The sequence below is a fragment of the Rhinolophus sinicus genome, linkage group LG01 (genome assembly GCF_036562045.2).
Source record: "Rhinolophus sinicus isolate RSC01 linkage group LG01, ASM3656204v1, whole genome shotgun sequence".
NCBI classification, from domain to species: Eukaryota; Metazoa; Chordata; class Mammalia; order Chiroptera; family Rhinolophidae; genus Rhinolophus; species Rhinolophus sinicus.
Window position 1 is genome coordinate 203,141,616 of NC_133751.1, and position 27,873 is coordinate 203,169,488.

The following is a 27,873-nucleotide window of genomic DNA, read 5'->3' on the forward strand; positions in this document are numbered from 1 at the left end:
TGGGAAACAGGAATGGAGATTGCTTCTGTAAGAAACATGGCTGGGAAAAGGAAGAGAGGCGGGGAAGGCAGGTTGAGAGGACGCTTTTTCTTTGTTTTTAAGATGGAAGTAATTTTCTACATGTTTCTATATTGAGAGATAAGAGCCGATGGAGGAGAGGAGTTGAAAATACAGGAATGAGAGGAGTTGATTATTTTGCAAGGTCTTGAAGAAGTAGGAGTGAATTCAGAGTGTAAGTGGAAAGTGGGGCCAAGACATGGAGGGTGAATACCCCGTCTTTGAGAATGAGGGACAAGTCATACATAGGGAAGGGACCACTGCTGCTGGGTCTTCACACCTGGTAACATCCGCTTAGAACCACCTGCTGAGGGCAGGAGGGCAGGTGGAGGGGAGTAGTGTGAAAGGGCTACGGTAGGGAGCTGACCAGAAACCCAGCATACAAAGCTTTACAAAATACACTGTTTGGATGTGCTGAGCTGGAATACGAGCAAGTCTGGGGGTTTCCTTCGGTCACCCTCAACCTCCTCTGTGTAGGAGCAAAGGTTGCAGTGATCCAAATTTGGGGTTTTTCCTGGGAGGGAGCACGACCCGCACCAGAGCGAAGGTGTTGGGACCTTGCTTCGCCTCTGACCCTCTTTCTCCTCTGCCCCTTGCTTTTGTAAAGGCGTCACCTGCCACCTGGTCAACCAGCGTTTTTTTAGAGAAGGAATCATGGAATCACATTCAATTCCTCATCCTCTGAGCACTGTTGTCATGGCCTTTTCAATAATTTCCCTCCCTCCTTCTGTCCAGCCTCCACCTTGCTACCCGGTTATCTTTTCTACTCCGTACACACAATGACCAGATCATGTTGCTTTTTTGTTCAAAAGTTTTCTTGTGCCCATGGGTATGGTCCACATTTGTTAGCAGAGCTTTGTTATCAAAGCTTTTTAAGATCAGTCCCCAGCCTTCTCGCCTACCTTGCGTACCTCCCAGTGCCACTTCCCCCAACACACACACCCACACACACACACCAGCCTCTCCGTGCCCTTTGCTCTCTGCCGGGAATGCCTGGCCTCCCTGCCTCCTTCTGCGTCGGCTCAAATCCTATTTCAGAGCAAAACCTGGGCAGACGTTTGCTTTCCCTCCTGCAGACTGAATTGTGCGTATCCTGTCAGCACATTTTCTTCATGTCTGTAATGCAGCAATAAACATCATTGCCTCTGGATTAAATTCCCCTTTTTGCTTATTTCCTAAGGGCAGGGAGTTTCTTGGACATCTCTCTGCCCTGAGTATCATGCAAGGTACCCTGTGTTTAAATACCATTCGGTCTAGTCAATCTAACCAGGCAACCTGGTGTATACTTTCAGCGTTTCACTCCTTTTTCTGTTTCTTGCCTTGCCGTTTTCATTCCTACTGTGCTACTAGCCTTAAGTTTGTGGGTTGCCTTTGGGCCCATGTGCTGACATAGAAGCCTACTCCACGTGCATGCTTGAAATGAGTCTGTGTCTTTGGAATGGTGTATTTTTCTGCCATCACAGTCAAGTCTTCAGCCCTTCTCATCATGTCTCAGCGATACTAGGAGAACACTGAATTATATGTTATGGTCATGACGTCTGTTCATCCAGCTCTGTGAATTGGCATCTCTGAGCCTCAGTCATTACCCATTATTTTCTTGCATGAGTCTCTTGCATGCCTACACTGCTCTTCTCATTTCATACCTACAGGCTTTCATAGCAACTGTTTCCTGGTTTTATTTTGTCATTTTTTCCCATATCCTGCCTGTCTGTATCCTTGCCATTTCCAAATTCAATGAGTACTAATTTTCTGATAAAATCAACTTCCTGAATAAATCTTAACATGATAGAAAAAAAACAGTTTGTGATAAAAAACCAGATTTTTTCCCCCCACTTTAATTTATTGGCAAAAAGGCTTATTAGTTAGGAAAAGGCTTTTTAACAACCAAGGACATCTGCAGTTGAAATGCTCCTTCATTAGTGTGGAGAAACAGAAAGTTGGTATCACAAAAATCCAAGTGTATCCCTTTGGTAGCAGATAGGTCTTAATTAATAGTGTGTTGAGACACTGGAAATTGAAAAAAAATAGTTTTTGATTTTCCTCTGTTGGGAATGTTTGTAAGTTTGGTTGGTATATGGGGAGGATGTCAAGGTAATACTAGAACATAAAAATCAAGTGACATTTTGAGAATGAAAATCAACTTTAAATGGCTATCTGCAGAATTTCTTCTTGCCTATTTTAGTTTGTATAAGGTAAAATCTATTTTAGTTTGTATAAGGCTAAAACAGAATGTACGGTAGTGGTTTTAATCTCTTCAGGGTCATAGATTTCCTTTGAGTGTCTCATGATAGCTATGGACTTCCTCCTGAGAAAAGTGCACAAATGTGTATGTATGCACAACATTTTGCATAGGACTTACCTTTCCAGTAATATCATAGAATGGGAGCCTGAAAAACCCTTCTTCAGTAAAACTCTTGAAAATGATTCTTCTTTAAAAAATATGGCTCAGTTGGCAAGAAAGTATGGCAAGTCCTTAAAAGGCAGGAATAAAACAAGAGCAGATAACCAAAGAAGGATGTATGTGCTAAAGCAACTAACCTAAAGGTGTCTTCTGAAGCCTAGTGACCCAGACAGCTTGCTTAGGACCTGAATTAACAATTCCTGTATAGTCCATAAAATTCCAAGCCGAGTATTTAGTTTAAAGTGGCACTAGGTGGACAATATTTCCTGAAGACACAAAGAGTCATAAATATATCCTTCCTAGAGGAATTAACCCTCAACGGAAGCCTTAAAGATTTGCCAAAGATAAAGTTCTAGTAAATGTCAAGTGCACATAAGTCATAAAACATGCAAGGATACAGCTAAAGCAATACCTGGAGGAAAATTTATAGCTTTAAGTGCTTATATTAGAAAAGGAGAAAGTTTTAAAAATTGAGCCTATGAAGATTAGCTTCACAGATGTTTAAAGATAAGGGTAAGGTATAAGATGACTTACTATATGAACATGTACTGTGGGTACAAGTACTGATACAAAAAATGGCAATTATCTATCATAACTGTAACAATAGAAGCCCCCTCTACTGCCCAAAAAAATGTACAAGACAAATAACCAAACTCTACTGTGCTTTTCATACATGTCATAGTGGAAAACAATTCATTTACTTGAATGACAAAAATTCCTGTTTCCACTTTTGCCTCTGCCAAAAGGGAAATCTTAAAAAGTAGACACAAAATATCAAACGTAGTTATTAGATCTCATTTTTGTTTTTCTAGTATTGTCAAACTAAGTGTCTTTTTCCAAAAACCATTAATGTTAGGGGAAAAATTGGCATGTTAGAATTTTACTTTGGAACAGAATTTGAAACATATAAACATGTACGTGTGCTTTTTAATATTCAGTTTCTGCGTTGTTTTTATATTTTATATCATGCATACTGTATTTATAGTGTTCATGTTCCATAAACATTTCAAATGTCTTTTAAGTAAGAAATGGAAACACAGTAAATATCCTCCAAACTTGTAGAGAGAGGCAAATGAAATGAGAAAAACACACAAAAACACCTCAATGTAAAAGAAGGCATGGCAAGATATATATATATATATATATGTATGAAGAAGCAGGACAAATAAAAAGCACATATTAAGTTGCCAAAAAAAATTAATAAGTACGTTAAATTTAACTCTGCAGTTTAAAAAGTAAAGACAGTTTGACTGGCTATGTCTAGCTATATGGGTCTTTTTTAACAGACGCATTTAAAAGATGAAGACACAAAGATTAAATAAATGTAGACCAGGCCCACCTAGGTTTGGTCCTGTCCCCGCCCTGGCCAGGCACCACTTCAACATCTGCCCTTTAAAGTCTAGGCCTAAGAGGTTCTAGAAAGAGGCCTTGGGCCTACTTCTTGCATTTCCTCTCTGAGGATCTGCCCCATCCCAGGAAGAACCACGTCAGGGAAGTTCATTCCCTTTATGAAAGAAGATGCCCATGCCTTGCGCTGTAAAACCCAACAAGTCTTGTCAGTGCACTCCAGTGGCAGTATAATTGCTGCATGCTTAAAGAAGCTGAAGGTCAAGGTCATTTGGTTATACATCTAGTAGGAGACCTGGCCTGCTGCATCTCCTGCTATACATACAGCAGCAACCCTGAGGTGACCTAAAGAAAGCATTGCATTGCCTTGTACTCTGCCCCACCCCAATTTTACCATGCCTTGTAGTCCTTAGCTCTGGCTGGACCCCACCTTACACCCATGCCCTCAGAAACCCCCTGTTGACAGGGACTAAAAAGACAGAATCAGAATCCTAAGCTCTTGTCACTTAGGTCATTGGGTGGGAAATAGGCTCCCCAGTCTTACTTCCAGCACTGTGGAGAGAGCTTCTCCCTGGTTCATCCACCAGCGAGCTGGACCCTGAAATGCAGTGTTTCAAAGGGCTGCCCCCTCCTGAATATTGAACACTAACTATACTGTAAGATGCAACTCAGACTTATTTTAGAAATTGTCATTTATTAGATGTTAGAAACATGCCACATGTAGCTTAAAAATAAGACCTATGTGTAATGTTTAAGTAGAGAAACTATGTTTAAAATCTGTTCCTTCTGTTGTAGACGAGAACCCCTGATAACTCTTGCTTAGATTTTTGGAAAAGAACAATTCCTCTGCGGGGCAGTTTTCTGTTTGGCCCCACTTCTGGGTTTGTCTCTGACATCTTCACGGTGCCCAGGGCTTCGAGCGTTGTTCCTCCTACTCACCTCTTCTGTGTGAAGTCAATTCTAATCCCAGTTTTGAAACACTGATTTTTCCCCTTGCGGTCTCTTATGTCAGAGGGCATTCTGACCTCAGGCACATGCCAGGCAATCCAAGTACTTGATCTCAGACAAACCTTATTTTCATAGTATGGCCCTTGATAATGAACCTAGGAAGAGAAATGGAAAATTCTGTAGAGCCGTCAGCTCCTAAGGAAGTGCCTCTCTTCTCCATTCATCTGGGGCATTTGGTGAGTGAACAATTGTAACTGTCCTTGTAGTGTGATCATTTTTTACCTTGACTCGAAAAATCCAAGCAACTGAATAGTCATGCGAGTACTCTGGCATGGAAGTGGGCTTCTGGGATGCTTGCCAATGAGTTCCTGTTTTGAGGACACAGAATCTAAGTGGAAAGATTAAGTGGAGAGACAGCTCCACCCCTCTAAGTGTCTTATTCCTATGTTCCATTCGAATCTCGCTAGCCTGATTTCTGTGGGGTCTGGGCTTCGGAAATTCTCTTTTTTCATGGATGTCTCAGTGCACCTTGTTAAACCAAATTTGGCCTGTGGCCTGTTCATCTGCTTCCAGCTCTGCTGATTGGTTCCAGTTTCCTTGCTCATTAAAGCCAAGATAATCTGGCACCCACCAGTCAGGCATCCTCAAGTATCTGGCACCAAGGTAAACCTGGAAGCCAGTTAAGAAGTCTCAGTGATCCAACACACTCATTGCGTGATGAGAGGCACTTGTGGTGTACCAGAAAGAGCACTGGAATAAGAGCAGGAGAACTGGGTTCTTGTCTCCTCTGCCTCTACTGCATCATGTAAGTTGGGGCATGTCTGTGGTTTCTCTGAAATTCTCTTTCCTCAGCTAGATGGGGGTTTGAACTAGAGAGTTTCTCAAGTGTCTTCCAGTTCTAAAATACTGAGTATATGAAAAGCTAAAGAAATAAAGCTCCATTTATGCCTGCTGTTGCAAAAATACAACCTAGCGTTAAGGATATTAGCAGGAGCTGCCTCAAGTTGCTACTGATGCTTTTCCATAAAAGTAGATAGTATGACAGCAAAATGAAAAGTGGCACCGTCTGTATTTCAGAGGAAGAAATTAACCTCTCCATGCCTCACATTTCCCAATCTATGAAATGGGGATGATAATAATAAAGCTAATTTAAAAGTGCTGGGAAGAATTAAGTGAGCTAATCCCCAGCACTGAGGACTGTGCCAGACACAAAGTGCTCAGTAAAAATTATTATTAATATAAAAATGGAAATATTAAAATTGACATGAAATTTTAGTAAAATTATGCTGAAACAATAAATAGTTGCTGTGCAGAAAGCAAGGTGGGAACAGAATAGAGAATCCAGAATCAGACCCACACATATATGATCACCTGGTTTTCAGCAAAGGTATCACAGCAGTGTAGCGAGGGAAGGATGGTTTTCTCAATCAATGGTACTGGATCCCTTCGCGATCCATATGGGGGGAAAATGAGCTTTGACTCCTCTACGCCACACATGAAAATCAATTTCATGTGGCTCACAGATCTAAGTGTGAAAAGGTGAAAACATTAACGCTTCTTGAAGTGTTAATACTTGTAGAAGACAGCATAGAAGAATAACCTCATGACCTTGGAATAGGCAAAGATTTCTTAAATGGGACACAAAATGCACTAACCTTACGGAGAAGAGTGATAAATCAGAATGAAAAGGCAAGTCACAGAGTAGGAGTAGATATTTGCAATACATATATCCAGCAAAGGACTCCTATTAAGAATATGTAAATAGTTGAACAGGCACTTCATAAAAGAAGGTAGCCAGTGGTCAGAAACACATGGAAAGTGCTTAATATCATTAGTCCACAGGGCAAATAGAAGTGAAAACCACAGTGAGTTACTCCTATGTTCCTACCAAAATCGCTTTTTTTTTTTTTAAGCTGACATTACCAAATGTTAGTGGGGATATGGAGCAGTGAGAACTCTCATACACTGAATAGGAGCGTAAGTTGGTACAACCACCTTGGAAAACCATTGTACGGTACAAAACGGAGCTGAATAGATTCAGACTAGATGAGCCAGCAGTTTCCTTCTTAGGTATATAACCAAGAAATGAGTACATATGTACAAGAATACTCACAGCAATGTTATTCATCATAGCAAAGAACTAAAAGCAAACCAAGCACTTATCAACAATAAAATGGGTGCATTGTCGATATTCTTATAATGGAGTACTATACAGCAACGCTGCAGAGCAAATTCAAAACAACATGGATGAGTCTCAAAAATATGTTGAGCAAAAGAAGGCACAGACACACACACACACACACACACACACTACATACTACATACTGTATGAATCCATTTCTATAAAGTACAAAGATAGGCAACACTGCTCAATGATTATAGATTACAGAGGTCAAAAAAGCAGTAATATTTGGTAGGTATAAAGACTGAGAGGAAGATACAAGAGAAGCTTCTGGAATGCTGTTTATGTTCTATTTCTTGAACTGGGGGGTGATGACCTAAGTGTATTCACTTTGTAAAATTTCACTGAGCTATACGCGTATGCTTAACATTTATATACCTTATATATACAAACTTTTTATGCCTTGATAAAAAGTTTACTATAAAAAGTGCAGGAGCACACAAAAACTAGAAACAACCCAAATGTCTGCCAGCTGATGGATAGTTAAATAAATATATATCCACACAGTGGAATATAATTCCTCCATTAAAGAAATAATGCATGCTAAAAAACAGAAAGAAAGAATGCATGCTATAACATGGATGAACCTGGAAAATATGCTAGGTGAAAGAAGACACATATTGTGTGTTCCATTTATATGAAATGTCCAGAATAGGCACATCTGTAGAGACAGAAGTTGCATAAGTGGTTACCTAGGACTGGGAAGGTTGGGGAGAAACAGGGAGTGATTGAAAACGAATGGAGCTTCATTGGGGGGTGTTGAAATGTTCTAAAATTGATTGTGGTGCTGGTTGCACAAATCTGTGTATATACTAAAGACCACTGAATCGTATCCTTTAAATGAGTGAATTGTATGGCATGTGAATGAAATCTTGATAAAGTTGCTATGAACTAAAAAGCTGAGGGATACTGACAACCATGGAATGACCTTAAGCAAAGGCTGTACCATGCAGCGCTATGGTATGTGGTCTGACTGGAGTCCATCAGTATTCTAATCCTGGCTCTGCCGTTTACTTTCTGTGTGACATCAGGTACATCATCTAAGCTCCCTGCGCCAAATATATTTGTCTGCAAAATACAAATATTAATAGTATCTGCCCCATAGAACTTTTATGAAGATGAGTCCTTTAATCAAGAAATATTGGACTATCTTTTGTGTGCCTAGTCTAATCAGTGATAACTTGTTATAAATAGCCAGGAGGTTTTGCATCTGAGAGTCTTTACTCCATTTTAGTGACACAGGAGACAAGTAAATTTGAGAGTATGTCCTGAGGACAAGGCAGCTTTGCCGTACGGTGCCACATCAGCATCTTTTGCAAAATAAAAAATGTTCATATTAATGACCCTGAGTTATTAACATTGAATTATATTCTGCTATTAAGGAAAGGAAGTATGTAATACATTTATAGAGGATTTTCATCCGGAAGTATTAAAACCAGAAACAAGTGATGATTAAAGGGTTGGCATTCAGTTACCTAGAAAATTTGGCAATTCAGAATACTTTATACGAAAACTGAGTTTTTAAAAAAACTGGAAAACTGAGTTACAACTAATTGAAAAATGGGTAGTTCAAAAATAGAAAGTGACCATTGGTTATGGGAGTGTGTGACCAGGTTTTTTAAATAATGAATATTTATTGTCCTCATAAAGGAGTCACTTTTGTTCACATTGAAAATCATAATGTGTTCTACTTAGTTGTCTTAAAATGTGTGTTCTGCCAAGTAAATGTATAACCCTTTTTAAATGTTCCATTGATAGCGCTTATAGCCTATAGGAATTGAGAAAGAAGCAATTAGAAGTTAGTCAATATTCCCCAATTTAAAAAAAAAATAAAAGGAAGTTAATCAAATACCTGATACTAAGGGGATGCATCCCATGAAGTGAGGGTTAAGAGTTAAGTCTCGTGAGCCAGACCTTGATGCAAAAATATGTGACCTCCCTGGGCCTCAGTTTCCCCATCTGTAGAAAGAGATCTGTCTCATAGCATTGGGAGGCTTAAATGAATTAACACAAGCAAAGTGATCTAAAAAGCGAGCAGTCAGCATGCTATTGCTCCAGGACAACCAGTGTGGTGGATTCATATCGTAGGCACGCATAAATTATGAATGTCATTTTCTGCTAACTTGGTGAAGCCCCAGGGAATCAAAAAACAGTTTCTTCATGCAAAGAGGTTCATTAATGAAACTGAGTAATCAGATCCAAAAAGAGCAAATTGGGTATGGTGAAAAAATAGTAAGAACCCAAAAAGGGTTCTCCAGAATGAGAGAAAAGCTACTAAGGGGTTTTGCCTCCAGGATATAAAGCTTTTAAAAACTTTTGCCTCTCAATTCAAGGTGACTATGAAAATTGCTGTAATTTCAGCTGAAAGGAAGGCTGGGATTGGAATAGCAGCCTTAACGAGTTAACACTTAGTGCCTCAGCGTTTAAATACACATAGATGTTGATATTGCCTCAGAACTTGTTGATAATTGTAAATCTTTTAATTTTGGTGATTATAAACTAGCTATTATGTTTTGATAATAGAGAGGCTTTTTAAAAATAGAAGCATCTACAAACGAGTATGAAAATTTGCTGAAATTCCGTTTTCAAGCCTGCGTCTTTGGGAAACCCATCTGCTAGGATCATACAAGCATTCCCCCACCCTCGCCCCACCCCCACCCCCCACGGAATGAGAAAGAACAGGTTCATTGTGCTAGCGTACCCTGTAAAATGATGACAAAAGCCACAGGCTGCCACAAACTGGAGTCACATTTCTAGCATGAAAAGAGTTGTTTCCTATTCAGAAGGGGTGAGCCCAGTTTCTGCTACTTCATTTCCTGAGCTCCCCCGAGCAGAACCTGCCTGCAAAGGGTTTTGGTAGCTGCTGTACCCCAGGAAAGTTGTCAGATGAGCAGCCACCCGGTCTCGCTGCCACCTACCCAGGCTAGCCAGCGAGGCTTTCTCTTGCTGTGTGGTGGGGATCAGGTTGGGGGTGGCTGAGGGGGGACACAGCATTTGTTGGTGTGTCTTTAGTTTAAAAAACCAAAACTGTAAAACAACCCATTTATGATAGAAAAATTAGAATTTACATATAAGCAGAAAGAAAAATTTCATAATCCTCCCACTCAGAGAAACAGCATTGTTACCATCTTGATATATTTCTTTCCAGACGTTTTCAAGCCAGGCCTGCATTTTTTATTTTATACTTTTTATCATTATGGCTTTTCCAGCCTTTGAAAGCTGGAAACATTACAAAATGTGTATAATGTAGAAAGGAATAGTCCCCGTTATCGTCAACTTCCAGAGCTCATCACTGGGGACGTTTTAATTCTGCTCTTCTTAAGCAGTAACCCTCTCCTGCCTCAATTGGCTTGTCTTTCTTTTAAAACTTGTAGCTAGTTTTCCTTAACTGGATTTTTCCTTTTTAAACTTTTTTCTTTCCTTGGCTTCAGCCTCTGCAAACTCTTTTATTTTTAATTTTTGGATAGAGAATGTTGAACATGCACAAAAGTAGACAGAATCATATAATGAAACCCCTTGTTCCCATCACCCAGCCCCGGGAACCCTGAAACTGTGGCCAGTCCGCCCCATCCAGCCCACCCCTCTCCCGGCCCTTATTATCTGGATCTCCTAACTCTGTAACTACCTTCTCGGCTCCTCAGACCTCGCTGGCTCTTGGCACCGAGGAAGGGCCAAATGCCTGCCCTCCTGCTCAAGAGCCCACTCTCAGCTCTCCGTCCCAGGCCTGACCTGCTGACCTGGGCTTTCCCCACTCCTGAAACGCCTGGAAACTCCCAGACATTGGGTGTGGTGCCAGCTTCACGTGTTTAGCTCCTCATTCTCTTTCCTGTTAATGAAGGAGGCCATTGCTCAAATCATTTGGAAGGGGAAAAGTGGAATTTGCTACCTGGGTGTTCCTCTTCCATGCTGTTCATATAAATTTAAACTTAGATTCCTGAGAATTAGATTGAACATGACAAAAATTGCTGTGTGGGCAGTTGAGTTGAGTACTTGCAGATTGATAGAGGCCTTTGTAGTAATGAAGGGAGAAGGTTCCAGAAGGTGAGTTCACCCTTTAAGGAGTTTGCAGCTAAAGGTCCTCATTAACCCTTTGTTGGGTGGTGGCAAAAAGAAACTTGAAACAAGACAGTCTACAGACTCTTCAAATCCTGAGCAGGCGTCTTGTGCCGTGCCCTCCTCAGACGCAGGCACCTTGCGCTGCACTCAGATTTACTTGCCGCAGAAATATTTTACTTTGACTCCTTTTAAGTTTATGAAATATGCTCAGACCCTCAGCACGTCATGGCCATGGAGAGCTGCCAAGCTTGCTGGACCAGTGGTCAGCTGTTGTGTTTTATTACATAACCAAATACCACACAGAATTGGAGGACATCAGAGTTTGAGTTCTCCCTCTTACCTTGAAACCCAATCAGCGTTTCCACCCAAATCAGGGAACTTGCTAACCCCAACTAAAAGATGGAGTTGTTGTGTGGCCACAAGGTGGTCCAAGCCCAGTTGTTCCTCAGCTATGGAGTCAGTCTCTGAAACTCAGTGGGACCAAACGAAGGCCAGGGCCCACATCCTGGCTGGAAGTGCCGCCCGGAGTGAAGCCCCTCCGTGCTGAGGACATCAGGACAGCAGGCAGTCCCTTTCTCTCAGCTCTCTCCGTTGTGACATGAGCCTTTCTGAGCTTCCAGAACACTGTTATCTGTTTCTTGAAGGCTCATGTTGTTGAGAAGACTGGCCACAGAGTCAAAAGGGTGACCCCAGCAAGAACGTCATGTTTCTGTGTTGTAGGCTGGATGGAAAACAGCCTGCGGGACAGGAAATCCCAACTCCTGTTGCATCTGTCAGTGTGTCTATTAGGTTATACTTCTTTTCATCGTCTGCCTTTGTTTACCAAATGTCTAACTTCATGGGAGGACTGATTGAATTGGTTTGCCTGTCAGCGCCTTTCCCGAGACTGTGGTTTTCAGTTCACTGCGACCTGAGACTACATTAGTAGATCCATGTATGCAGAATGAGGTGCCAAAATGAGAAAGTGAATATGGTATATTCAATTAATGTCACTTTGGTGCTTCAAACTCTCCAGTGGTTTCCCACTGCACCTGAAATAAAATCTAAATGCTTCGTCCTACGCCTACGGGGCGTCTCTCACTGGGGCCCATCTACCTCACTAGCCTCCCAGCTTCCAGTGCTCCCCTTCTTTCCCGTCTTCATTCTATTTCTAGACGCATCAGGCTTGCTCTGTCTTCGACCCTTTGCTCTGGTTCTTCTCCTGCCTGGAGTGGTCTCCCTCATGCCATCACGTGACATGGTCGTTTTTAGACATCCGGCTCAGTTTATTTCCTCAGTGACCTTTCCTAACTAAACCTGAGGCATTCTCATCACCTCACCATGTTTTCTTTAAAGTCCTTTTCACTATCTTAAGTAATCTTACCATTTGTTTGTTTGCTGACTGTCTCTCTCCTCCCTGGAGTGTCAGCTCCACAGGAGAAGAAACCGTTCAATCTTGTTGACTTGTGTGTCCCCAGGTGCCTAGAAAAGTACCTGCCGCATAGCAGGAGCTTAGTAAGCGTGTGTTGACTGGCTAATTGAGTGAAGGGAGGTGGTCATTGGTAACGTGTTTAGAGGAGATGTTGAGGTGACTCGGAGCCAACCGTGTGGGTATTTAGCCTGAAGGAGAGAAGATCCAGGGCGCCATGTGCTAAGTGCCTAAATATTCAAAGCCAGTGTCTCCAAAAGCCGAGCCCAGCCCTGCGGGAAGAAGTCTGCTTTTTCACTCTTTTTTCTGAGCCAGATGGCTATCTCTGAGGAGACGGCTTGTTCTGGGCAGCCCCCTGACGAGGAACTGCACCAACCAGGGGAAACTCGAGGAAGGTGTCTTTTGACTTTAAACGGGAAATGTTTTATCGCCATTGCTCTCTGAAGGTGGAGTGGACTGCACTGGGAAGTGGTGACTTCTAAGTCCCCTGAGGTATGCAAGCATAGGTTGGACGCTCTCTGGGAAGACCTGGTGTGGGGAGGATTCTGCAGTTAGACCAGGCAGCGTTTACAACCCCTTTCAACCCAGAGTGGCAACAGATCTGCCCTACATCTTGTTTTCTTACTCCGTAAACATCTAAACGTCAGACAGCAACTATTCGCTTGGCCCGTTCTCTGCCCTTCGTGCTCATAACAGAGGCCGGGGGAGAGAGCTCGTGACCGACGTGCAGTAAGTGGTGCGGAGCTGGGGTCGGGAGGGTGTAAGATGCTGTAGAAAGACACGGAAGGGTGGTGAGCCTGGTCTGGGGCAGCAGGGACCCCAGCCAGAGGGAATGGGGTTCACGCAGTGGTCTGCAGGCCCGGGGCGAGGGGAGGAGAACACCCCGCAGGGGAGAACAGTGTGGAGCCCGATGGGTTTAAGCAGCTTAAGAAGTTCTGTGCCAGTGGCTGGCGTTTCAGGGCTTAGGGCCAGGAGACTTGCACATGCTCAAGGCAGACGCACAGGACGGAGCATTTTGTCAGTGTGGCCTCTTTGTGGAGCAGTGATATAGTGGGCAGAGGGAGAAATGAGCCGAAGGGACTGGAGCGGTGGAGGAGCCAGGCCAGCGAGGCCACTGACGCCTGGTCTGGGCTGTGTGCTCAGCGCAGTGGGGCGCCTGCAGGGTTTACACTACACAGTGGGGTGCCAGGGAGACTTGTATTTAGAAAAGAACACTATCTTCAGTGTGGCACATGGGTTTGAGAAATGGCCAGGAGAGCAACGAGGGGGTTGTTAGGTCTTCGTTCAAACAAACGATGGTGACCCTGGCCGTGGGGAGGGTGGGCAGACTTGAGCTGTCGGGAGGTAGAGTTCAGAGCACTTGATGGATGCAGACTGAGGCAGAGCCAGGTTTCTTTTAGGTTTAGGCAGTGGTGGTGCCCCTTTGGGGTTAGTGGAACTGATCCCCCTTCCTAGGATGGAAGACACAGGAAGAGACGTGGTTTCGTTGGGGGTCGGAGTGTGAGCTGCCTGTGTGACAGCAGAGTGGCACTTCCCAGTAGACCCTGGTACATGGCAGCCTGGAGCCCCGGGCCCTCTAGGCTGGTGGCACCAAGTGAGGCCACGGAAGCAGAGACGGTGCTGGAACTCCTGGGAGTAGGGAGACAGAGCAGAGTTGGAAGAGAAGGCAGCCCGGGGCAAAGCTCAGAGGCACGCCGACATGTAAGGGACAAGGAAGGAGAGGAGCCTGGGAAGCAGCAGCTGCAGCACCGACACCCGGAGTGGGGCCGGAGCCGAGGACGTGTCTCAAGGAAGGAGAAATTACCAGGCCTCAGACGCCCTGTGGGGCCAGGCCAAGGCAGGACTAAAAGTGTTTGGTCCTAGTGACACCAAGGCCATTTAGTGACCTGGACAAAAGCAGTTCTTTTTTGCTGGTGAGGGACATTTAGCAGCATTGTTCCCCTACGTTCTGAATTAAAAGGGGTGTCCTCCTGGGTCAAGAAGAGCTTCTGTTACCACTGTCCAGTCTCAGCAGTGGGTAAAGGTGAGCTCAGGTGACCCCAGTGTGGAAGGCAAAAGGCAGGGGAAGCCTGGCACACTTCTACCTGTACTTGGCACCGCCCTTTCAGGTATAGTACTTCCGGCAGTCACTCTGCCCCAGCTACAGATGACTGGGAGCTAGAAGGTTAGAAAGGAATTGTTGGATTGCAGGGACTTATGATTACATAGAACCAGAGTCGATGGCTTGGTGATTGCTCTCTAAACAGGCCCTGTCATAAGTGGCCCTGTCATAAGTGGAACCCAAAGGGCCTGCAGACAGGGAGGTGGCTGGGAACAAGGCTGGGAAAGTCCCTGACGGGACTCCTGAACTACAGGCGAGAATGTGGCATCTGTGGAACCGTAAGAGCTGGGGGGGGGGGATTTCTAGCTGTGGTCCCGAGATGAAAAATCAGGTTGTATCATGTCCTGGAGTTACGGTGACAGTGGCGGGGTTGAGGGTGGTAATAAAAGTAGCAGAGGCTCTGAGTCCCACCTGGTTCTGAATCCAGGGTTTATTACTCACTAGCCAGGTAACCTTGGCAAGTGACTTGGAACCTCTCAGATGATTCATCTGTGAAATGTGGTTTACGTGTTGTCAAATCAATGCTGTTGTCAAATCTGCATTGATGTGTATGGAGCCCCTGGCACAGAGGACATCAAATGGTCACTGCTGCTGTCCTTAGTACCGTTTTGTGATCGTTGTCAACCGTGCATTCATGTCATTGTTTTCAACTATAAAACTTCACGTGTTCTCGGTGAAGTAAAAGCAGATTTCAGCTCAACTCGCTCCCACGCAGTGAGGTTTTGTGACCTTCCTCTGTCATAGCGCTAGTACCATCATATTGTCGCCAACTCCATTAGACTGTGAGCTCCTTAACCAGAGGGGTTGCCCCTTACGGATACTCAGAGCTGGATTGGACCAGTGGCTCCATTTCTGTGCATCACGGATCTGTGTAAGGAGGCACTTTCTCATGAGCAGAGCTCTTCAGCAGCAGAGTGAGAGACTTCAAAATGTGAGCTCCACCCCCTTGAGGATATGTCAGGGGCCACCTGGCAGGGACACTTTTGGGAAGTAGCTGAACTGGCTGGGGGGCTTGGCTTCGAAAGATGGTTCTTAAGCCCCTGCTTTAGGTTCTAGGCATGTTTTAATTGGATGAAGCAGTTCTGATGTCCTCTCAAGTTCATTCAAAGGAGCATTTGTGTTCCTTTGAGCATATGTTTGTGCAAAGTTAATCAGACACGGCTGGCCTTGGGGAATCTTCCTCCCTCTGCTTCCACAGTTCTTCAAAACTCACAGGACTCACCTTAGCCCCAGTAGATGAAAATGGTTCAATGCAAAAGAAATTTTTAAAGAATACTTTCATCTGGAAGACGGTATTTTTTTTTTAAACATCAAATTTGTCCTAAATGTTTCGATGGCATATATTATATAACCTTTTGGGTTTATATTTTCTCCTTCATAGAATAAAAACCACAGTACTACTGCCTCAGGAGTTCTGCACGTTCACATTATGTAAATATATGTAATAAAATATTTATTTAGGGTTTCCATTAAAAATGTCCAAAGGGGAAAATAAGAGCGCTTCTCTTTGCTGGTTTTAGAGGCTCTGCTGGGAATTCTGAGTGAAATTTAAGCCTCTCAAGTATGTTTTGATTGGCCCCCTTCGTGTTTTATCTCCTGTAATGAACTCTTTGTCAGTTTGTCAATTTTGACTAAGGACAGAAAGTTCATGTGTAGTAACAACACAGAGACTGAATTTAAAATTATGGTTTATATCATGATGTCATAATCCTCTCTCTTTTCCTTCAGTCAATATTTACCTGTTAGGCCAATATATTATAATTCTGACTTCAAAGGAAGACACTTTATTTTACCTTCTCCAAGTGTTGCTTTTAGATACTTGTAGTATCAGAATTGGAAGTTGAGCCGTCTGAGATTCTTGGCCACATTTTCTTAGGGTTGAGTTCCTCGATGATCTCAGGGCAGGTTTCGCTGCCCCCAGTGACCCAACAACACAGCTGCATGGCTCTCAGAATGAGGCGGCTGAACTTGGAGCCACACTGGTTTCTCTCAGCTTTCCAGACAGCCCTCTCTCCTCTGTGGGAAATAGATCTGTTATATTATCCCATAACAGCAGGATCTCTTCGATGGGCTTAGGTTTTCCCTCATGCATTAATGTTACTGGACTGGGCGGGAAAACCCAACAAATGCCCCGTAGGAGGGTTGTCTTGGGGTGGGAGACAGATGGAGAATGGGGAAACTTAAATGCTTTTCCTCCCCTGAGCCCCTGATTTTAAGTACCCCTGTTTAAGCATGTTCTGTTTTAAAAATTGAAGGAAAACTCATCCCCCAGTGAAGAAGGAGTGGGAGGACAATAGCTATAAGATTTACAGATAAAATGTGTGATACCTTAGGGCTGGTTGTCCAAGTAAACAGAGGAGCAGGTGGTGATGTGTTAGAAACTCTTCTGACTCAACTTGCTATTAATAAGGAGTCTTTCACTGAGTCATAACCAAAAGGGAATTGATTGGCTCGTGAACTGCTAAGTCCACAGGTAGACTAGTTTAAAGTTCATCTGGATCCTGGAGTTCAAATGAGGTCATCATGATTCTCCCTTTACTTCTTATACCTGTTATTTTCTGTATTGGCATGACTGCGTGGCAGAGATGTTTCCTTAGCAGTTCCAGACTTACAGTTGTCCTTACTGTCAGGGTTGAGAGAGAGAGAGAGAGAGAGAGAGAGAGAGAGACACCAACCCTCTTTCCTGAAGTCCGTATCACTCCTTGAAAACAAACCCAGAGTAAATTGACTTGAGTCGCATGCCTATGATTGACTAGTCACTATGAACAGGGATTGGGTATAATGGAATTACATCAACCATATATTTAAATTTGTGCAAATTCACCTTTGTGCTTATAACATCCACATGCTTCTGTCTGCCCATGATGCTCTCTTCAAACTATACGTTTATTTTACATGTGTACTCTTTCATATTCTGTCTATGTTGTGCATTTTCATGTAGAGGTAAATGCATGTAGGTGTGTATAATTACACATGCTGTTTGTGGTAGATGATTTATAGGATGTTCAAGAGTAAATCTTCAATTGATAATCTGGCTCCCGGGCCTCACTTTAGGTGCAGTGCCATTGGCCTCAATCATCTCACCACCTCTCTGGCAGGACTACAGGGAAGGCAGAGCCTGTTGAAAAATAGCGCCACCAGTAAGGGAAAGGGCAGTCCTAAGAGGGAAAATAAGTAGGGTCTTTTACCAGAGGGGGAAAGGCAGCAGGCAAACCAATTACTGGTTCATTCACTCAACAAGTATCAGTGCCTACTATGTGTCAGGCATTCTTCCAGGCACTGGACCTACAGTGTGAAAAGCATTTACACGAAAGGCCCAGGCTTTCTGGAGCTTACACTGTAGGGAGAGAGGCAGATGGTAAACATATGAGCCAGTGAAGATACGCTGATATTTGGTTGTGATGTGAGCTCTGAAGAAAAGACCACAGTGAGCATCTTCAGCTGTGGGTTAGGTGCTCTGACAGTTCAGGTGGAAGAAACAGTGCAGGAAATCTCTTTTGGTTCTGGGATTCTCTTTCAAGTGACCCTTATAAGGTAAGAAGAATTTTTACAGGCAGATCCTATTGAGATTATCTTAAGTATAAGAAAAAGCACAAGCCAAACGGTATCTGAATGGGATGAGGTAAGATCTGTTTTGGGAATGGAAAGAGGTTTCCCATGACAGCTGCGTACAGAGCATGTGGAGCCTACTTGGTCGTCAGGCTGGCCAGGTAGATCAGGGTGAGACCATGAAAGGACATAAGCAGCAGGCTAAGGAGTGACCTCACCAGACCCATGGTTAAGAAGGTTGCTAGCTAAGAAGAGACAGAATCAAGGGAGGAAGGCCAGCGAGGGGGCTGAGTAAGGTGGGAAGGCAATGCTGTGGCCAGAATGGGCAGGAAGAGCAGAGCTTTCAGAGGCAGGCTGCAGGATTTGGGGATTAACTTGCTTCTGGTGGTGACCTGACAGGATTTGTTCATCATCCAAAATGAGTCTTTTTTGGCACGTCTACTGATGTTTCCTCAAAGAGAAGAAGCTTTTAGAAATGGGAAACATCTTGTGGAAATGGTCATTGTTGCTTATTCAGGGCAAAATCTCATCACCTGCTGGTGTACAGTAAGGAAAGTAACAACAGGGACATCGCAGGGTAGGTGGAGTGCCCAGCGACACTAGAAACAGCAGCCTGTCCTCAGGTCCTGTGACCTCGGAGAGGCATGCTTTCTCGGGAAGGATTCCCGGGAGGGACCGCCATGGCTCACCCTTCCAGGCTGATCAACCTTCTTGGGCCTTTCCAGGTATCTTCGAAGTGGGAGTTCACATTGCCGACGTCAGTTACTTTGTCCCCGAGGGATCCAAATTGGATAAAGTGGCTGCTGAGAGAGCGACAAGTGTCTACTTGGTTCAGAAGGTAAAAGTCAGTCTCCGGTTTCTTGGATCGAAAAACGTGCTTCTGTTTAGTCGTCTTCTTTTTGTTTTGTTTTGTTTATGTCTCTTTAAACAAAAAATATTCCTGAGGAATAGCAATCTTGTCTGAACATCTTTAACTACATCTAATAAGGTCTTTAAAAAAAAGGGTGTTCCCTGGAAGAATGTTTGCCCTCTGTTATTACATGTTTTCCTGTCAGGCTGTTACACGAGGTCTGACAATCAAGTTCACAAACTTGTTGCAATGATGTTGCTAACCTTTTTTGATATCAGAGGGATTATTCATTATGAATTTGTACCAACTAGACAAACAGTTAACCACGTTTACTATTTGAAAGTGCTGAAAAGGCTGCATGAAAAAGTTAACCTGAACTTTTCGCCAACAATTCATGGCTATTGCACCAGCTCACACGGCACTGTCTGTGAGGGAGTTTTTAGCCAGTAAACAAATCACTATATTGGAACATCCTCCCTACTCACCTGATCTGGCCCCCAATGACTTCTTTCTTTACTCAAAGATAAAGGAAATATTGAAAGGAAGACATTTTGATGACATTCATTCAGGACATCAAGGGTAATACAATGACAGCTCTGATGGCCATTCCAGAAAGAGTTCCAAAATTGCTTTGAAAGGTGGACTAGGCACTGGCGTCAGTGCATAGCTTCCCAAGGGGAGTACTTCGAAGGTGACCATAGTGATATTCAGCAATGAGGTATGTAGCACTTTTCCTAGGATAAGTTCGTGAACTTAATTGTTAGATCACATATGTTCAAGAGGAACCAAACTGCAGAGATACCATGGAAGACCCAGGTATTGACCTCCAATTATTGTTTCAAAGCAGCGCTCAGCAGCACAGTCCACAACAGCCACAATTTTTATAAAGTTCTTTTTTTTAAAAAAGATTTTATTGGGGAAGGGGAACAGGACTTTATTGGGGAACAGTGTGTACGTCCAGGCCTTTTTTTCGAGTCAAGTTGTCGTCCTTTCAATCTTAGTTGTGGAGGGTGCCGTTCAGCTTCAAGTTGTTGTCCTTTCAGTCTTAGTTGTGGAGGGCGCAGCTCAGCTCCAGGTCCAGTTGCCATTGCTAGTTGCAGGGGGTGCAGCCTACCATCCCTTGCGGGAGTCGAACCGGCAACCTTGTGGTTGAGAGGACGCGCTCCAACCAACTAAGCCATCCAGGAGGCAGCTCTGCTCAAGGTGCTGTGTTCAATCTTAGTTGCAGGGGGCGGAGCCCACCATCCCTTGCAGGACTTGAGGAGTCAAACCGACAGTCTTGTGGTTGAGAGCCCACTGGCCCATGTGGGAATCGAACCGCAGCCTTCAGAGTCAGGAGCACGGAGCTCCAACCGCTTGAGCCACCGGGCTGGCCCTTTATAAAGTTTTATGACAACACAGTCACACCCATTTATTTATGTAGTGTCTGTGGCATGATCACACTTTAATAGCAGAATGGCATGCAGATTTACTATTGGCTTTTTAAGTAAAGGTTTTGACTCCTATTCTAAAGGGTGGGGGCTAATCTGCTCCTGACCTGCCCTTTATAAGACAACCTGGAGTTTCCAAGATGGAAAAGCAAAGGGAGCCAAATAGGAGTCTGGGCTTTTCCTCCTAGTCCTGATTCTGTGACTCCTCGTAAGTCACTGAGTCTACAGACCCCCTTTGACAAGTATTTAAAGAGCACCAGTTGTCTGCCAGACACTGCCCTAGGCCTGGGGACAGTGGCGAAGAAGAGACCATACACGAGTTATTTCTGCCACCTCCTCGGAGCTCATGAATTCTTCCAGGTTTCCTTCTCCTCCTTTGAAACACTGTTCACCTGCTTATTGGGGTCATCTCACGTCTTTGGCGATGTCATGACTTTCACTTCCTACCTACCTTCCTTGAATCCAGTGGTCCAGTTTTGGATTGCTACCCATGTTGGTTTGAACTTTCTGTCCTCGCCTGCCCTGGGGCATGACTTCTGGTATTAGCTCTTTGACTGCACTAAGGTGAGAGGGATATCCCACCACCCACCAGCACATACCATGGCATTCTGGGAGCTGGGAACCTTTTACCTGGCCCCATCTCTTACGGGCAAGAAACCAGCCCAGGTGCCAAACCGGCTCCATTCTGGGAACTTCCAAATGTCATCACCTAGGGAAAGGATCCAGTTGCCCAGTCTCCTTCCACTGCCTCATCTGATTGGCAGCTCCCACATAGCTGGCAGAGGAGAAGCCAGGCTCTGAGCACGGCCCTCAGAAGTAGTGTATCCTGGTAGGTCAGTGTGCCTAGGGCTGCTGCCCTCTAACTCCTGGGAAAGTTCATCCCACTGCTTGCTGCAGGTAGACATATGTGTGACAGTTGGAAGATAGACTTCCAGACCTACCTCTGCCAGGTCCAGGAAACCATAACGTCATTTGGCCTTCGAGTGCCCCAATCACGTGCTAGCAATACATTGACTATGTTTAATATAACCTCAGGTTGGAGACATCTCATCCACGCCTTCTGCCTGAAAATGCAGTTGGCTAAACCCAGCACTTGCCTGGCCCAGGTCCTCTTAGGGAAGGGAGATGAGATTCCAAAATCACTCAAATCTATAAAAGCTACAATGTTATGGTGGAAAGCGAAAGAGAAGTAGCAATCTCTTTGAAGACCACATGAAATGAATAAATGTGAAACATTCTCCCGACACAGAAAAGTTTAACTCTGCTCTTCAGATTCAGATATTTAAGAATTATAGTCACAATGAGAGCTTCTTCTAAGCAGGTGTCCTGCTTCTCTCGTCTAGCTGCTGCATTCTCCTTTTACAACCAGGAATTATGTTTCATAATCAGAAAATGAAAAACCAAAATTGGGTTAAATAACTTAAACATGTTCTCTTTACTTTGGTTTCGTGATTGTCACAGTTCTAGAATTTCTCGTTGGGATTGCAGAGTTGGGACTGTGCTCTGAGCTCTGCAAGTGGGAGCTGGTGGCAGCAGGCCTGCGGCCCGAGTGGTTGTGCAGGGGCGCCCGCTGCCCAGCACTGCCCCACCTTGGCGGGAGCCGGCGGCGCTGGCCCGCAACCCTGGACAGCAGCAGCTGTGTCTTCAGATTCCTTGGAACCACTGCACTGACCTTTCTTCCTACTCATTTTTGTTTCTTAAAGGCCTGTGTCCAGGAACTTTTCTGCTGTTTTCACTTTACTTCGCCTATAAAGGCCTCCTTAAAAGCTGGATGAGCTGCGTCCCTCCTCCAGCTCCTCTGCTCTCTCATTTGGCGGAGTCGTTTCTCCCCACTTCATCAGGTGGGGACGGAGTGTTGTGTTGGGGGTAGGGGTGGGGGTGCGGGTGCCGGTTGATTTCCCATCTGGAGGGAATGTGGTCCTGATTTCTTTTCATTCACTGCTGCTGACTTATACGTAACCAATGTCAGAGTCTAAGGAATTCTCCCAGAGATTGGGACAGTGTGCAGTGAAACGGATCTGGAATCCCACCTCACTGTCTTCTAACTGAAAGTCTTTTTGTTGGGATTTTATTCCCAGTAGTATGCATTTGGTTACTCTTGTTGACGATAGGGTGTACTCAGGGGGAAAGATAAAATTAAATATTGTCCATTGAACTCCCTAGAAAAACACTCTTTTTGGCAAAAGATAGATATCTGTTAGGATAGGGAACAGCTATACCCACACTTAGGTCTGTCCTTCTCAGAAGGATGTGATATCTACCCAGTTAATGTCTCCCAACTGGCTTCTCTGAGAGGGAACTACAATGTAATTGTAAAATTTAAGGTAATGTTTTCAATAAGTGAATTGAATTTTGAAAGCAAAAGAAAACCTAAACAGTTGAAACCTAAACCTAAAATTTCTGCCTATTGGCTTCAGTACTTGTGTTATTTTAGGTGTGAAACAGCTCAGATGAAAGTTCGCCCATAAATCTCGGCGATCTTTTATTGGTCCTGCTTTATAATAGAGATCAAAGATTGGGATTGGCAGCTGTCTTAACGTGGAGTCCAAAGAGCTGTAAGATGTTCCTTTCTGACCCCAGCAGGTTGTCAGAGCGCTGGTGTTTTGCTAATGTCGAACTGTGTGGCCAAGAGTTGATCGAATTCGGGATTCATGGAAGTGTTGATGGGAAAAAGAAAACTCTCGAAACAGAGACATTGGTTCCAAGTGAATTATCTCTGTCCTCTAAGTTGTGTCAGCATGTGAGTGGGGAGCTAGCTGAGTGCGCCTTAGGAAACCTCGAAGTCCTCAGAGAAAGGGAGAAAAACTCACGCAGTTCTCAGGTTCAGACAGCCACAGGGCACTGAGGGTGTGAGGCGCGTGTGGGAGCCAGCAGTGACCTGGGCCAAGAGGGCACAGGAGGCCCCTGCAGCCCCTCCTGGCGCTAAAGAACCCCGGGTGGTTATGGATGGCTGCCCCCCCTTGAGCTGTCGTGGCCCCCGTGTCGCTGCTGGTCCCTCCTGTTGCTCCTTGCCGAGATGATGGATTCTTCCCCTCTGTGGCCCTTTCCGCTGGTCACAGGGCTGTCCTGGCTAACCCGTTGCTGAACTTGGCCAGCCCGCCCGCTGTGGCTTTAGCAGATGTTTCTGCTCTCTGAGGCTAATATAAGATTTTATAGTCTTGTTGGTACCCCCACCCAGCTGCCTTGGGCAGTGGTGTATTTACCTAAATGATCAATTTCTCTCAACTCTCTTAAGCCCTAGCCCAGAATGCTTAGAAAGTCGGTGTCCTAGCATCAGTGTCCTAGCATCAGAGTCAGCTCTGCCCTGACTCTCCGATCCTGGCCCTGACACATGCTTAAGAAGACTTAGCACCTTTAAACCCCTTTCGTTTTCTGCTGATCAAGTACCTACTGTGTGCCAGGTATATAAAGATGAGAGAGGTGCTGAGCTTGCCCAGGGGAAGTCAGGAGGTGGGCATGTAGCAAACAGTTACAATACACTGGGCTACCTGCAGCTCCAGAGGGACTCCCAAGGCGGGAAGTATTACAGAGGAGCGAGAAGGCAGGTTTGCCCGGTTGGTGGTAGGAGAGGAACGGTAACATCCAAAAAGTCTTCATAAAGCTTTTGATCTTTTGAGCATGTCCGGGATATGTGAGAAGTCAGGGAACCGAGGCACACAGGTAAAGTTAGGGGATGGAGTCGGGAGAAACGGACAGATGGAAAGGGCTGGAAGGATGCTTGGGAGCCGTGGAGTTTCACATTCTCATTTCCTCTGTGAAGAAGAGCTGAGGGTTTCTGCTGAGGTCCAGGGAGAAGGCAGTTGGGTAGGAGGTTTGAGGAGAGGAAGAACGTTTTTGGAATAGAGTCTGAAGGGCACAGAGGAAGGAACTAACCAAAGACAAGTGAAAGGACTGCCAGCTGCCACCGAGGTGAGAGCTGAGACTAGTTCAGTAATATGCCTCTACCCACCCAGCGATTTTCTCCATCGTCGCTCAGCTATGACTTGCAAAAGCAGGAAAGGCACATTGTAAAATTCACCATAGGGTCTACAGAGTTGGGACCGTGAAAATGAGGGCGTTTGAGAAGTTTGAAGGAATTACCCATGTGGCCCCTACTGAGTAGTGAAGGTGATGGAGGCAGGGCTGGACCCGATGGGACAACTCCGCAGCCATCAGAGGATGCAGAAGCGTCCACACGACGCGAATGACAGCCAGCAGTTTCTCAGCTCCTGGAGAGACCTTCTCTTTTCCAGTTACCTATCGTGTTCTGCACATGTCACCCCTGCCTCAGTCTCCAGGTCGCGTGGCAGATATCATGCAGCCGCTACCCTGTTGTCCAGACAGGTCTCCCCTGGAATAACAGGACTGGTAGTTGAGGAAGCAGCTTATCGGGAGTGGCTGCCAGTTTCCCTGGCCCCACCTCCCGTGGGGACCCCTGCTGTGCTCTGGACCTGACACATGTGCACTGTGTCATGGAACGCGGTCCCAGGGATCTCAGCAGAAATCAGGCCGATTTATGAGAGGCCAGGACAGGCCACCCCACAAATGTGATGGTGGTTCATTCATTTCCCTTTGAAAGACAGAGAAATAACCACCTATTTACAAAACTACATGAACATAAAGAGTATTTTCTCTGAATTCCATCTGAATTCTGCCCCAAGATCTACCGGTAGTGAAAGTTTATTAAAAGGAATACCCTTTAAAATGTAAAGATAATTATGGTACCTGAAAAGTTTTAATGTTTGGCTTCTTCCTGAGCACTTAGGTTCTTTGGCATCTGGCCACTGCAGTGTGAATATTAAAATGTTGTCTTCCGTACAAGATAAACGATGCCAAGCAGTATTTATATATATAATCTGGGCAGCCACTGTGTATGCCAGTAGTGTTTAGAAGGGAGTAGCTAAGACAGTTTATCTTATACTTAAAATACTAGCTACTTATCAAATTCTTGTGTAAAGTGTCTACCATGTGATTTCATAATTCTATGTGATGCAGTAAACAGGAAGCAGAAAGCATAGGTGATTCACTTCCTGGACAAAAGTCATTCATTTGCAGACTAGAAGTGCCGGCTGTGTGTCAGGTGCTGGATAGAGAGAAAGAACAGGCGCTGGTCCTCATTCCTGAGATCCTATGGTCCAGTGGAGGGCAGAGGCACCGAAAGAAGCAATTAGGATGCGTGTGTTCAGAGCTATGGAAGAATCAGGAAAGAGCAGGGAGGGTGGAGTGACTGACAGTGTCTGACTGCCTCAATTCCTTTTTGAAAAAACAGGTGGAGGTGGGGTGGGGGAGTATACAGAACACGGTACGTGCTCCCACTGGGGGAATCTGTATAAGCCTGTAAGATGGTGATGAGCTGAATCTTAAAGGATGTGCAAAAGTTGGCCACATGCACAGCGTCCAGAAAGGGGGAACGACGAGAGCTGGAGCGGTGGGCAGGCCTGGCAGGGGAAGGATGTGCAGTGAGCAGGCCCAAGGGGCACTGGTGAGGGTGTGGGCGGGAGGGCAGCACCAGACTGGAGGCCAAAGGGGGGCCGAGCCTGGTGACCAAAGACCCACAGACTGTGGCAAGGCCAGCAAGCTGACTTACTGGACACCCTTAGTGTTTTACAAACAAGAACACCGAGCCTCAGAATCAGACTCGCTTGCCCAACTTGTACAGGAAGTGGTGGCTCCCTAGGGTTGGACCCCAAGTCTCTCTAGCTTCAGAGCCTTTGCTCTTTCCCCTGATTTGTGCTGGTGATGAGTCTGGACTTCACTCTGTTGGTTAATGGTCCGTAGACAATTTTTGCCGTGGTAAAGGTCTTTCTGCAAATAAAATCTTAACCCCAAACTCCAACATATAAAAACAGATCCGAATGTGTTTCATTAGCATAAATTTCTTCCATATTTAAATGGATAACACTTAAGAGAGCCACTAATGAAGACTGTGGCTTTCTTGTCAATAAGCCCTTTTATTTTCGAATAACTTTAGGTTTGCAGAGAAGTTGCAAAGATAATACAGACGGGTCCCACACTCAGTGCCCCCACTGTTACCATCTTACATCACCGTGGTACATTTGTAATAACTAAGATGCTGACATTGGAACATTACTATTGACTAAAATCCATACTTGATTTGGATTTCACCAGTTTTCCAGTCCAGTCCAGGTACCACACTGCATTCAGTCGCAATGGCTTTATCTTGACAAACACCAAAACATGAAGTCAGGAATTACGTTACATTCTCGGATGCTCAATTTGTGATTCGCAATCAGATACTGCCTTGTACACTTAGAAGAAATATCATCTATCTGTAAAAAAGGTATGAAGCCCTGGACTCCAAGCCTGCCCGGTGGTCAGCCTGCTGCTACCAAAATACAATTGGTGTAATCATCTGATAATGCAGCCCAGAGAACAAGCCAAGAATGCACCCCCAACAAACTCCATTTAGTCTGACTCAGCTCGGCCCATTGTACAATATACCATAAACAGGGAGGCTTAAACAACACATTATTTTCACAATTCTGGACGCTAGAAACCCCAGATGAAGGTGCCAGCCAATTTGGTTCCTAGTGAGGACTCTTCCTGGCTTGGAGACGGCTGTGTCCTCACGTGGCCTTTTGTGTGTGTGTGTGTGCTGGGCAGGGAGGGGTGTTATCTCTGTCTATGGGATCAGGCCCCACCCCCCACCTTTATGACCTCGTTTAACCTTGACATGTCATGGTTCAGTCATGGGACTGCATGGTATTGAAACTTTCTCCAATTTGTTCAATATGTTTATGCAAGTAAAAATGCATTATTTTGTAAAACACTTGATCCATGCAAGAAAATGTTAAATATTTAGATCACATTTTAATACTCATTAAATAAGTTAAAGAAAAACAGTATCATCTGAACAGATGGTGCAAAAGCGACAGTGAGAAAAAAATCTTCCAAAGTGGTTATCTTATAGAAGTTGTTACCAGACATTTTCACGTGGTCATTAGATTTTACATAGGTGTTAAAAAGCATCCTTCAGAATAGTGCCAGTTAATGCATGCAGTTATTAGTTATTTGTCACTGGTGTGGGCTGTGAGTTCTAGAGTTTGCTTTTCCGTGTCAAAGATTGTTTACTGAAATGGTACAGATACAGACACTTCACACAGAACAAGAAACTACTAGGGTTGGTTTTGCCTTTGCTGCTATAGAAACTTAACCAGCAAACTTGACCTCAACTAGAACGTAGTTGCTTCTCTCGCCTGTTACTTCTTAGTTGCTTAACACCGTACATCAGGCGGGTACACAGCGTGTTGCACACAGGCTGTTGATGCTGCCGTTTTCAGTTGGGGAGGTGGGGCAAATGATTAAGACATTCATCCAGAAAACTATGGGAGAAGGAATAGATTTCAAGGTAGGAGAGCGTTTGAAGTATCTTCAGGGGACCGAGGTAGAAATACTCATTTCATCTTTGGAATTTTAGAGAAAATAAGTAACATTCTGGGGTAGCTGTAAGTCATCATTTGAAAGCAAATTCAAGAGATTTTTTTTTTTAAATTAGAGAGAGTATACCACTGAGTCAGTTAATTATGGGCTAGAAAGCTCAATAA

The 27,873-nt window shown here is 44.5% G+C and overlaps 1 protein-coding gene across 3 annotated transcripts in view; it reads left to right on the forward strand.

Moving 5' to 3' along the window:
- Positions 1 to 27,873, forward strand: part of DIS3L2 (DIS3 like 3'-5' exoribonuclease 2) — a 296,388-nt gene that overhangs the window by 179,075 nt on the left and 89,440 nt on the right. For all 3 annotated transcript variants that reach the window (XM_074314980.1, XM_074314986.1, XM_074314989.1), the window contains exon 11: positions 18,775 to 18,887. In XM_074314980.1, coding sequence (XP_074171081.1) covers positions 18,775 to 18,887 — 113 coding nt within the window. The remainder of the gene's footprint in view (positions 1 to 18,774; positions 18,888 to 27,873) is intronic.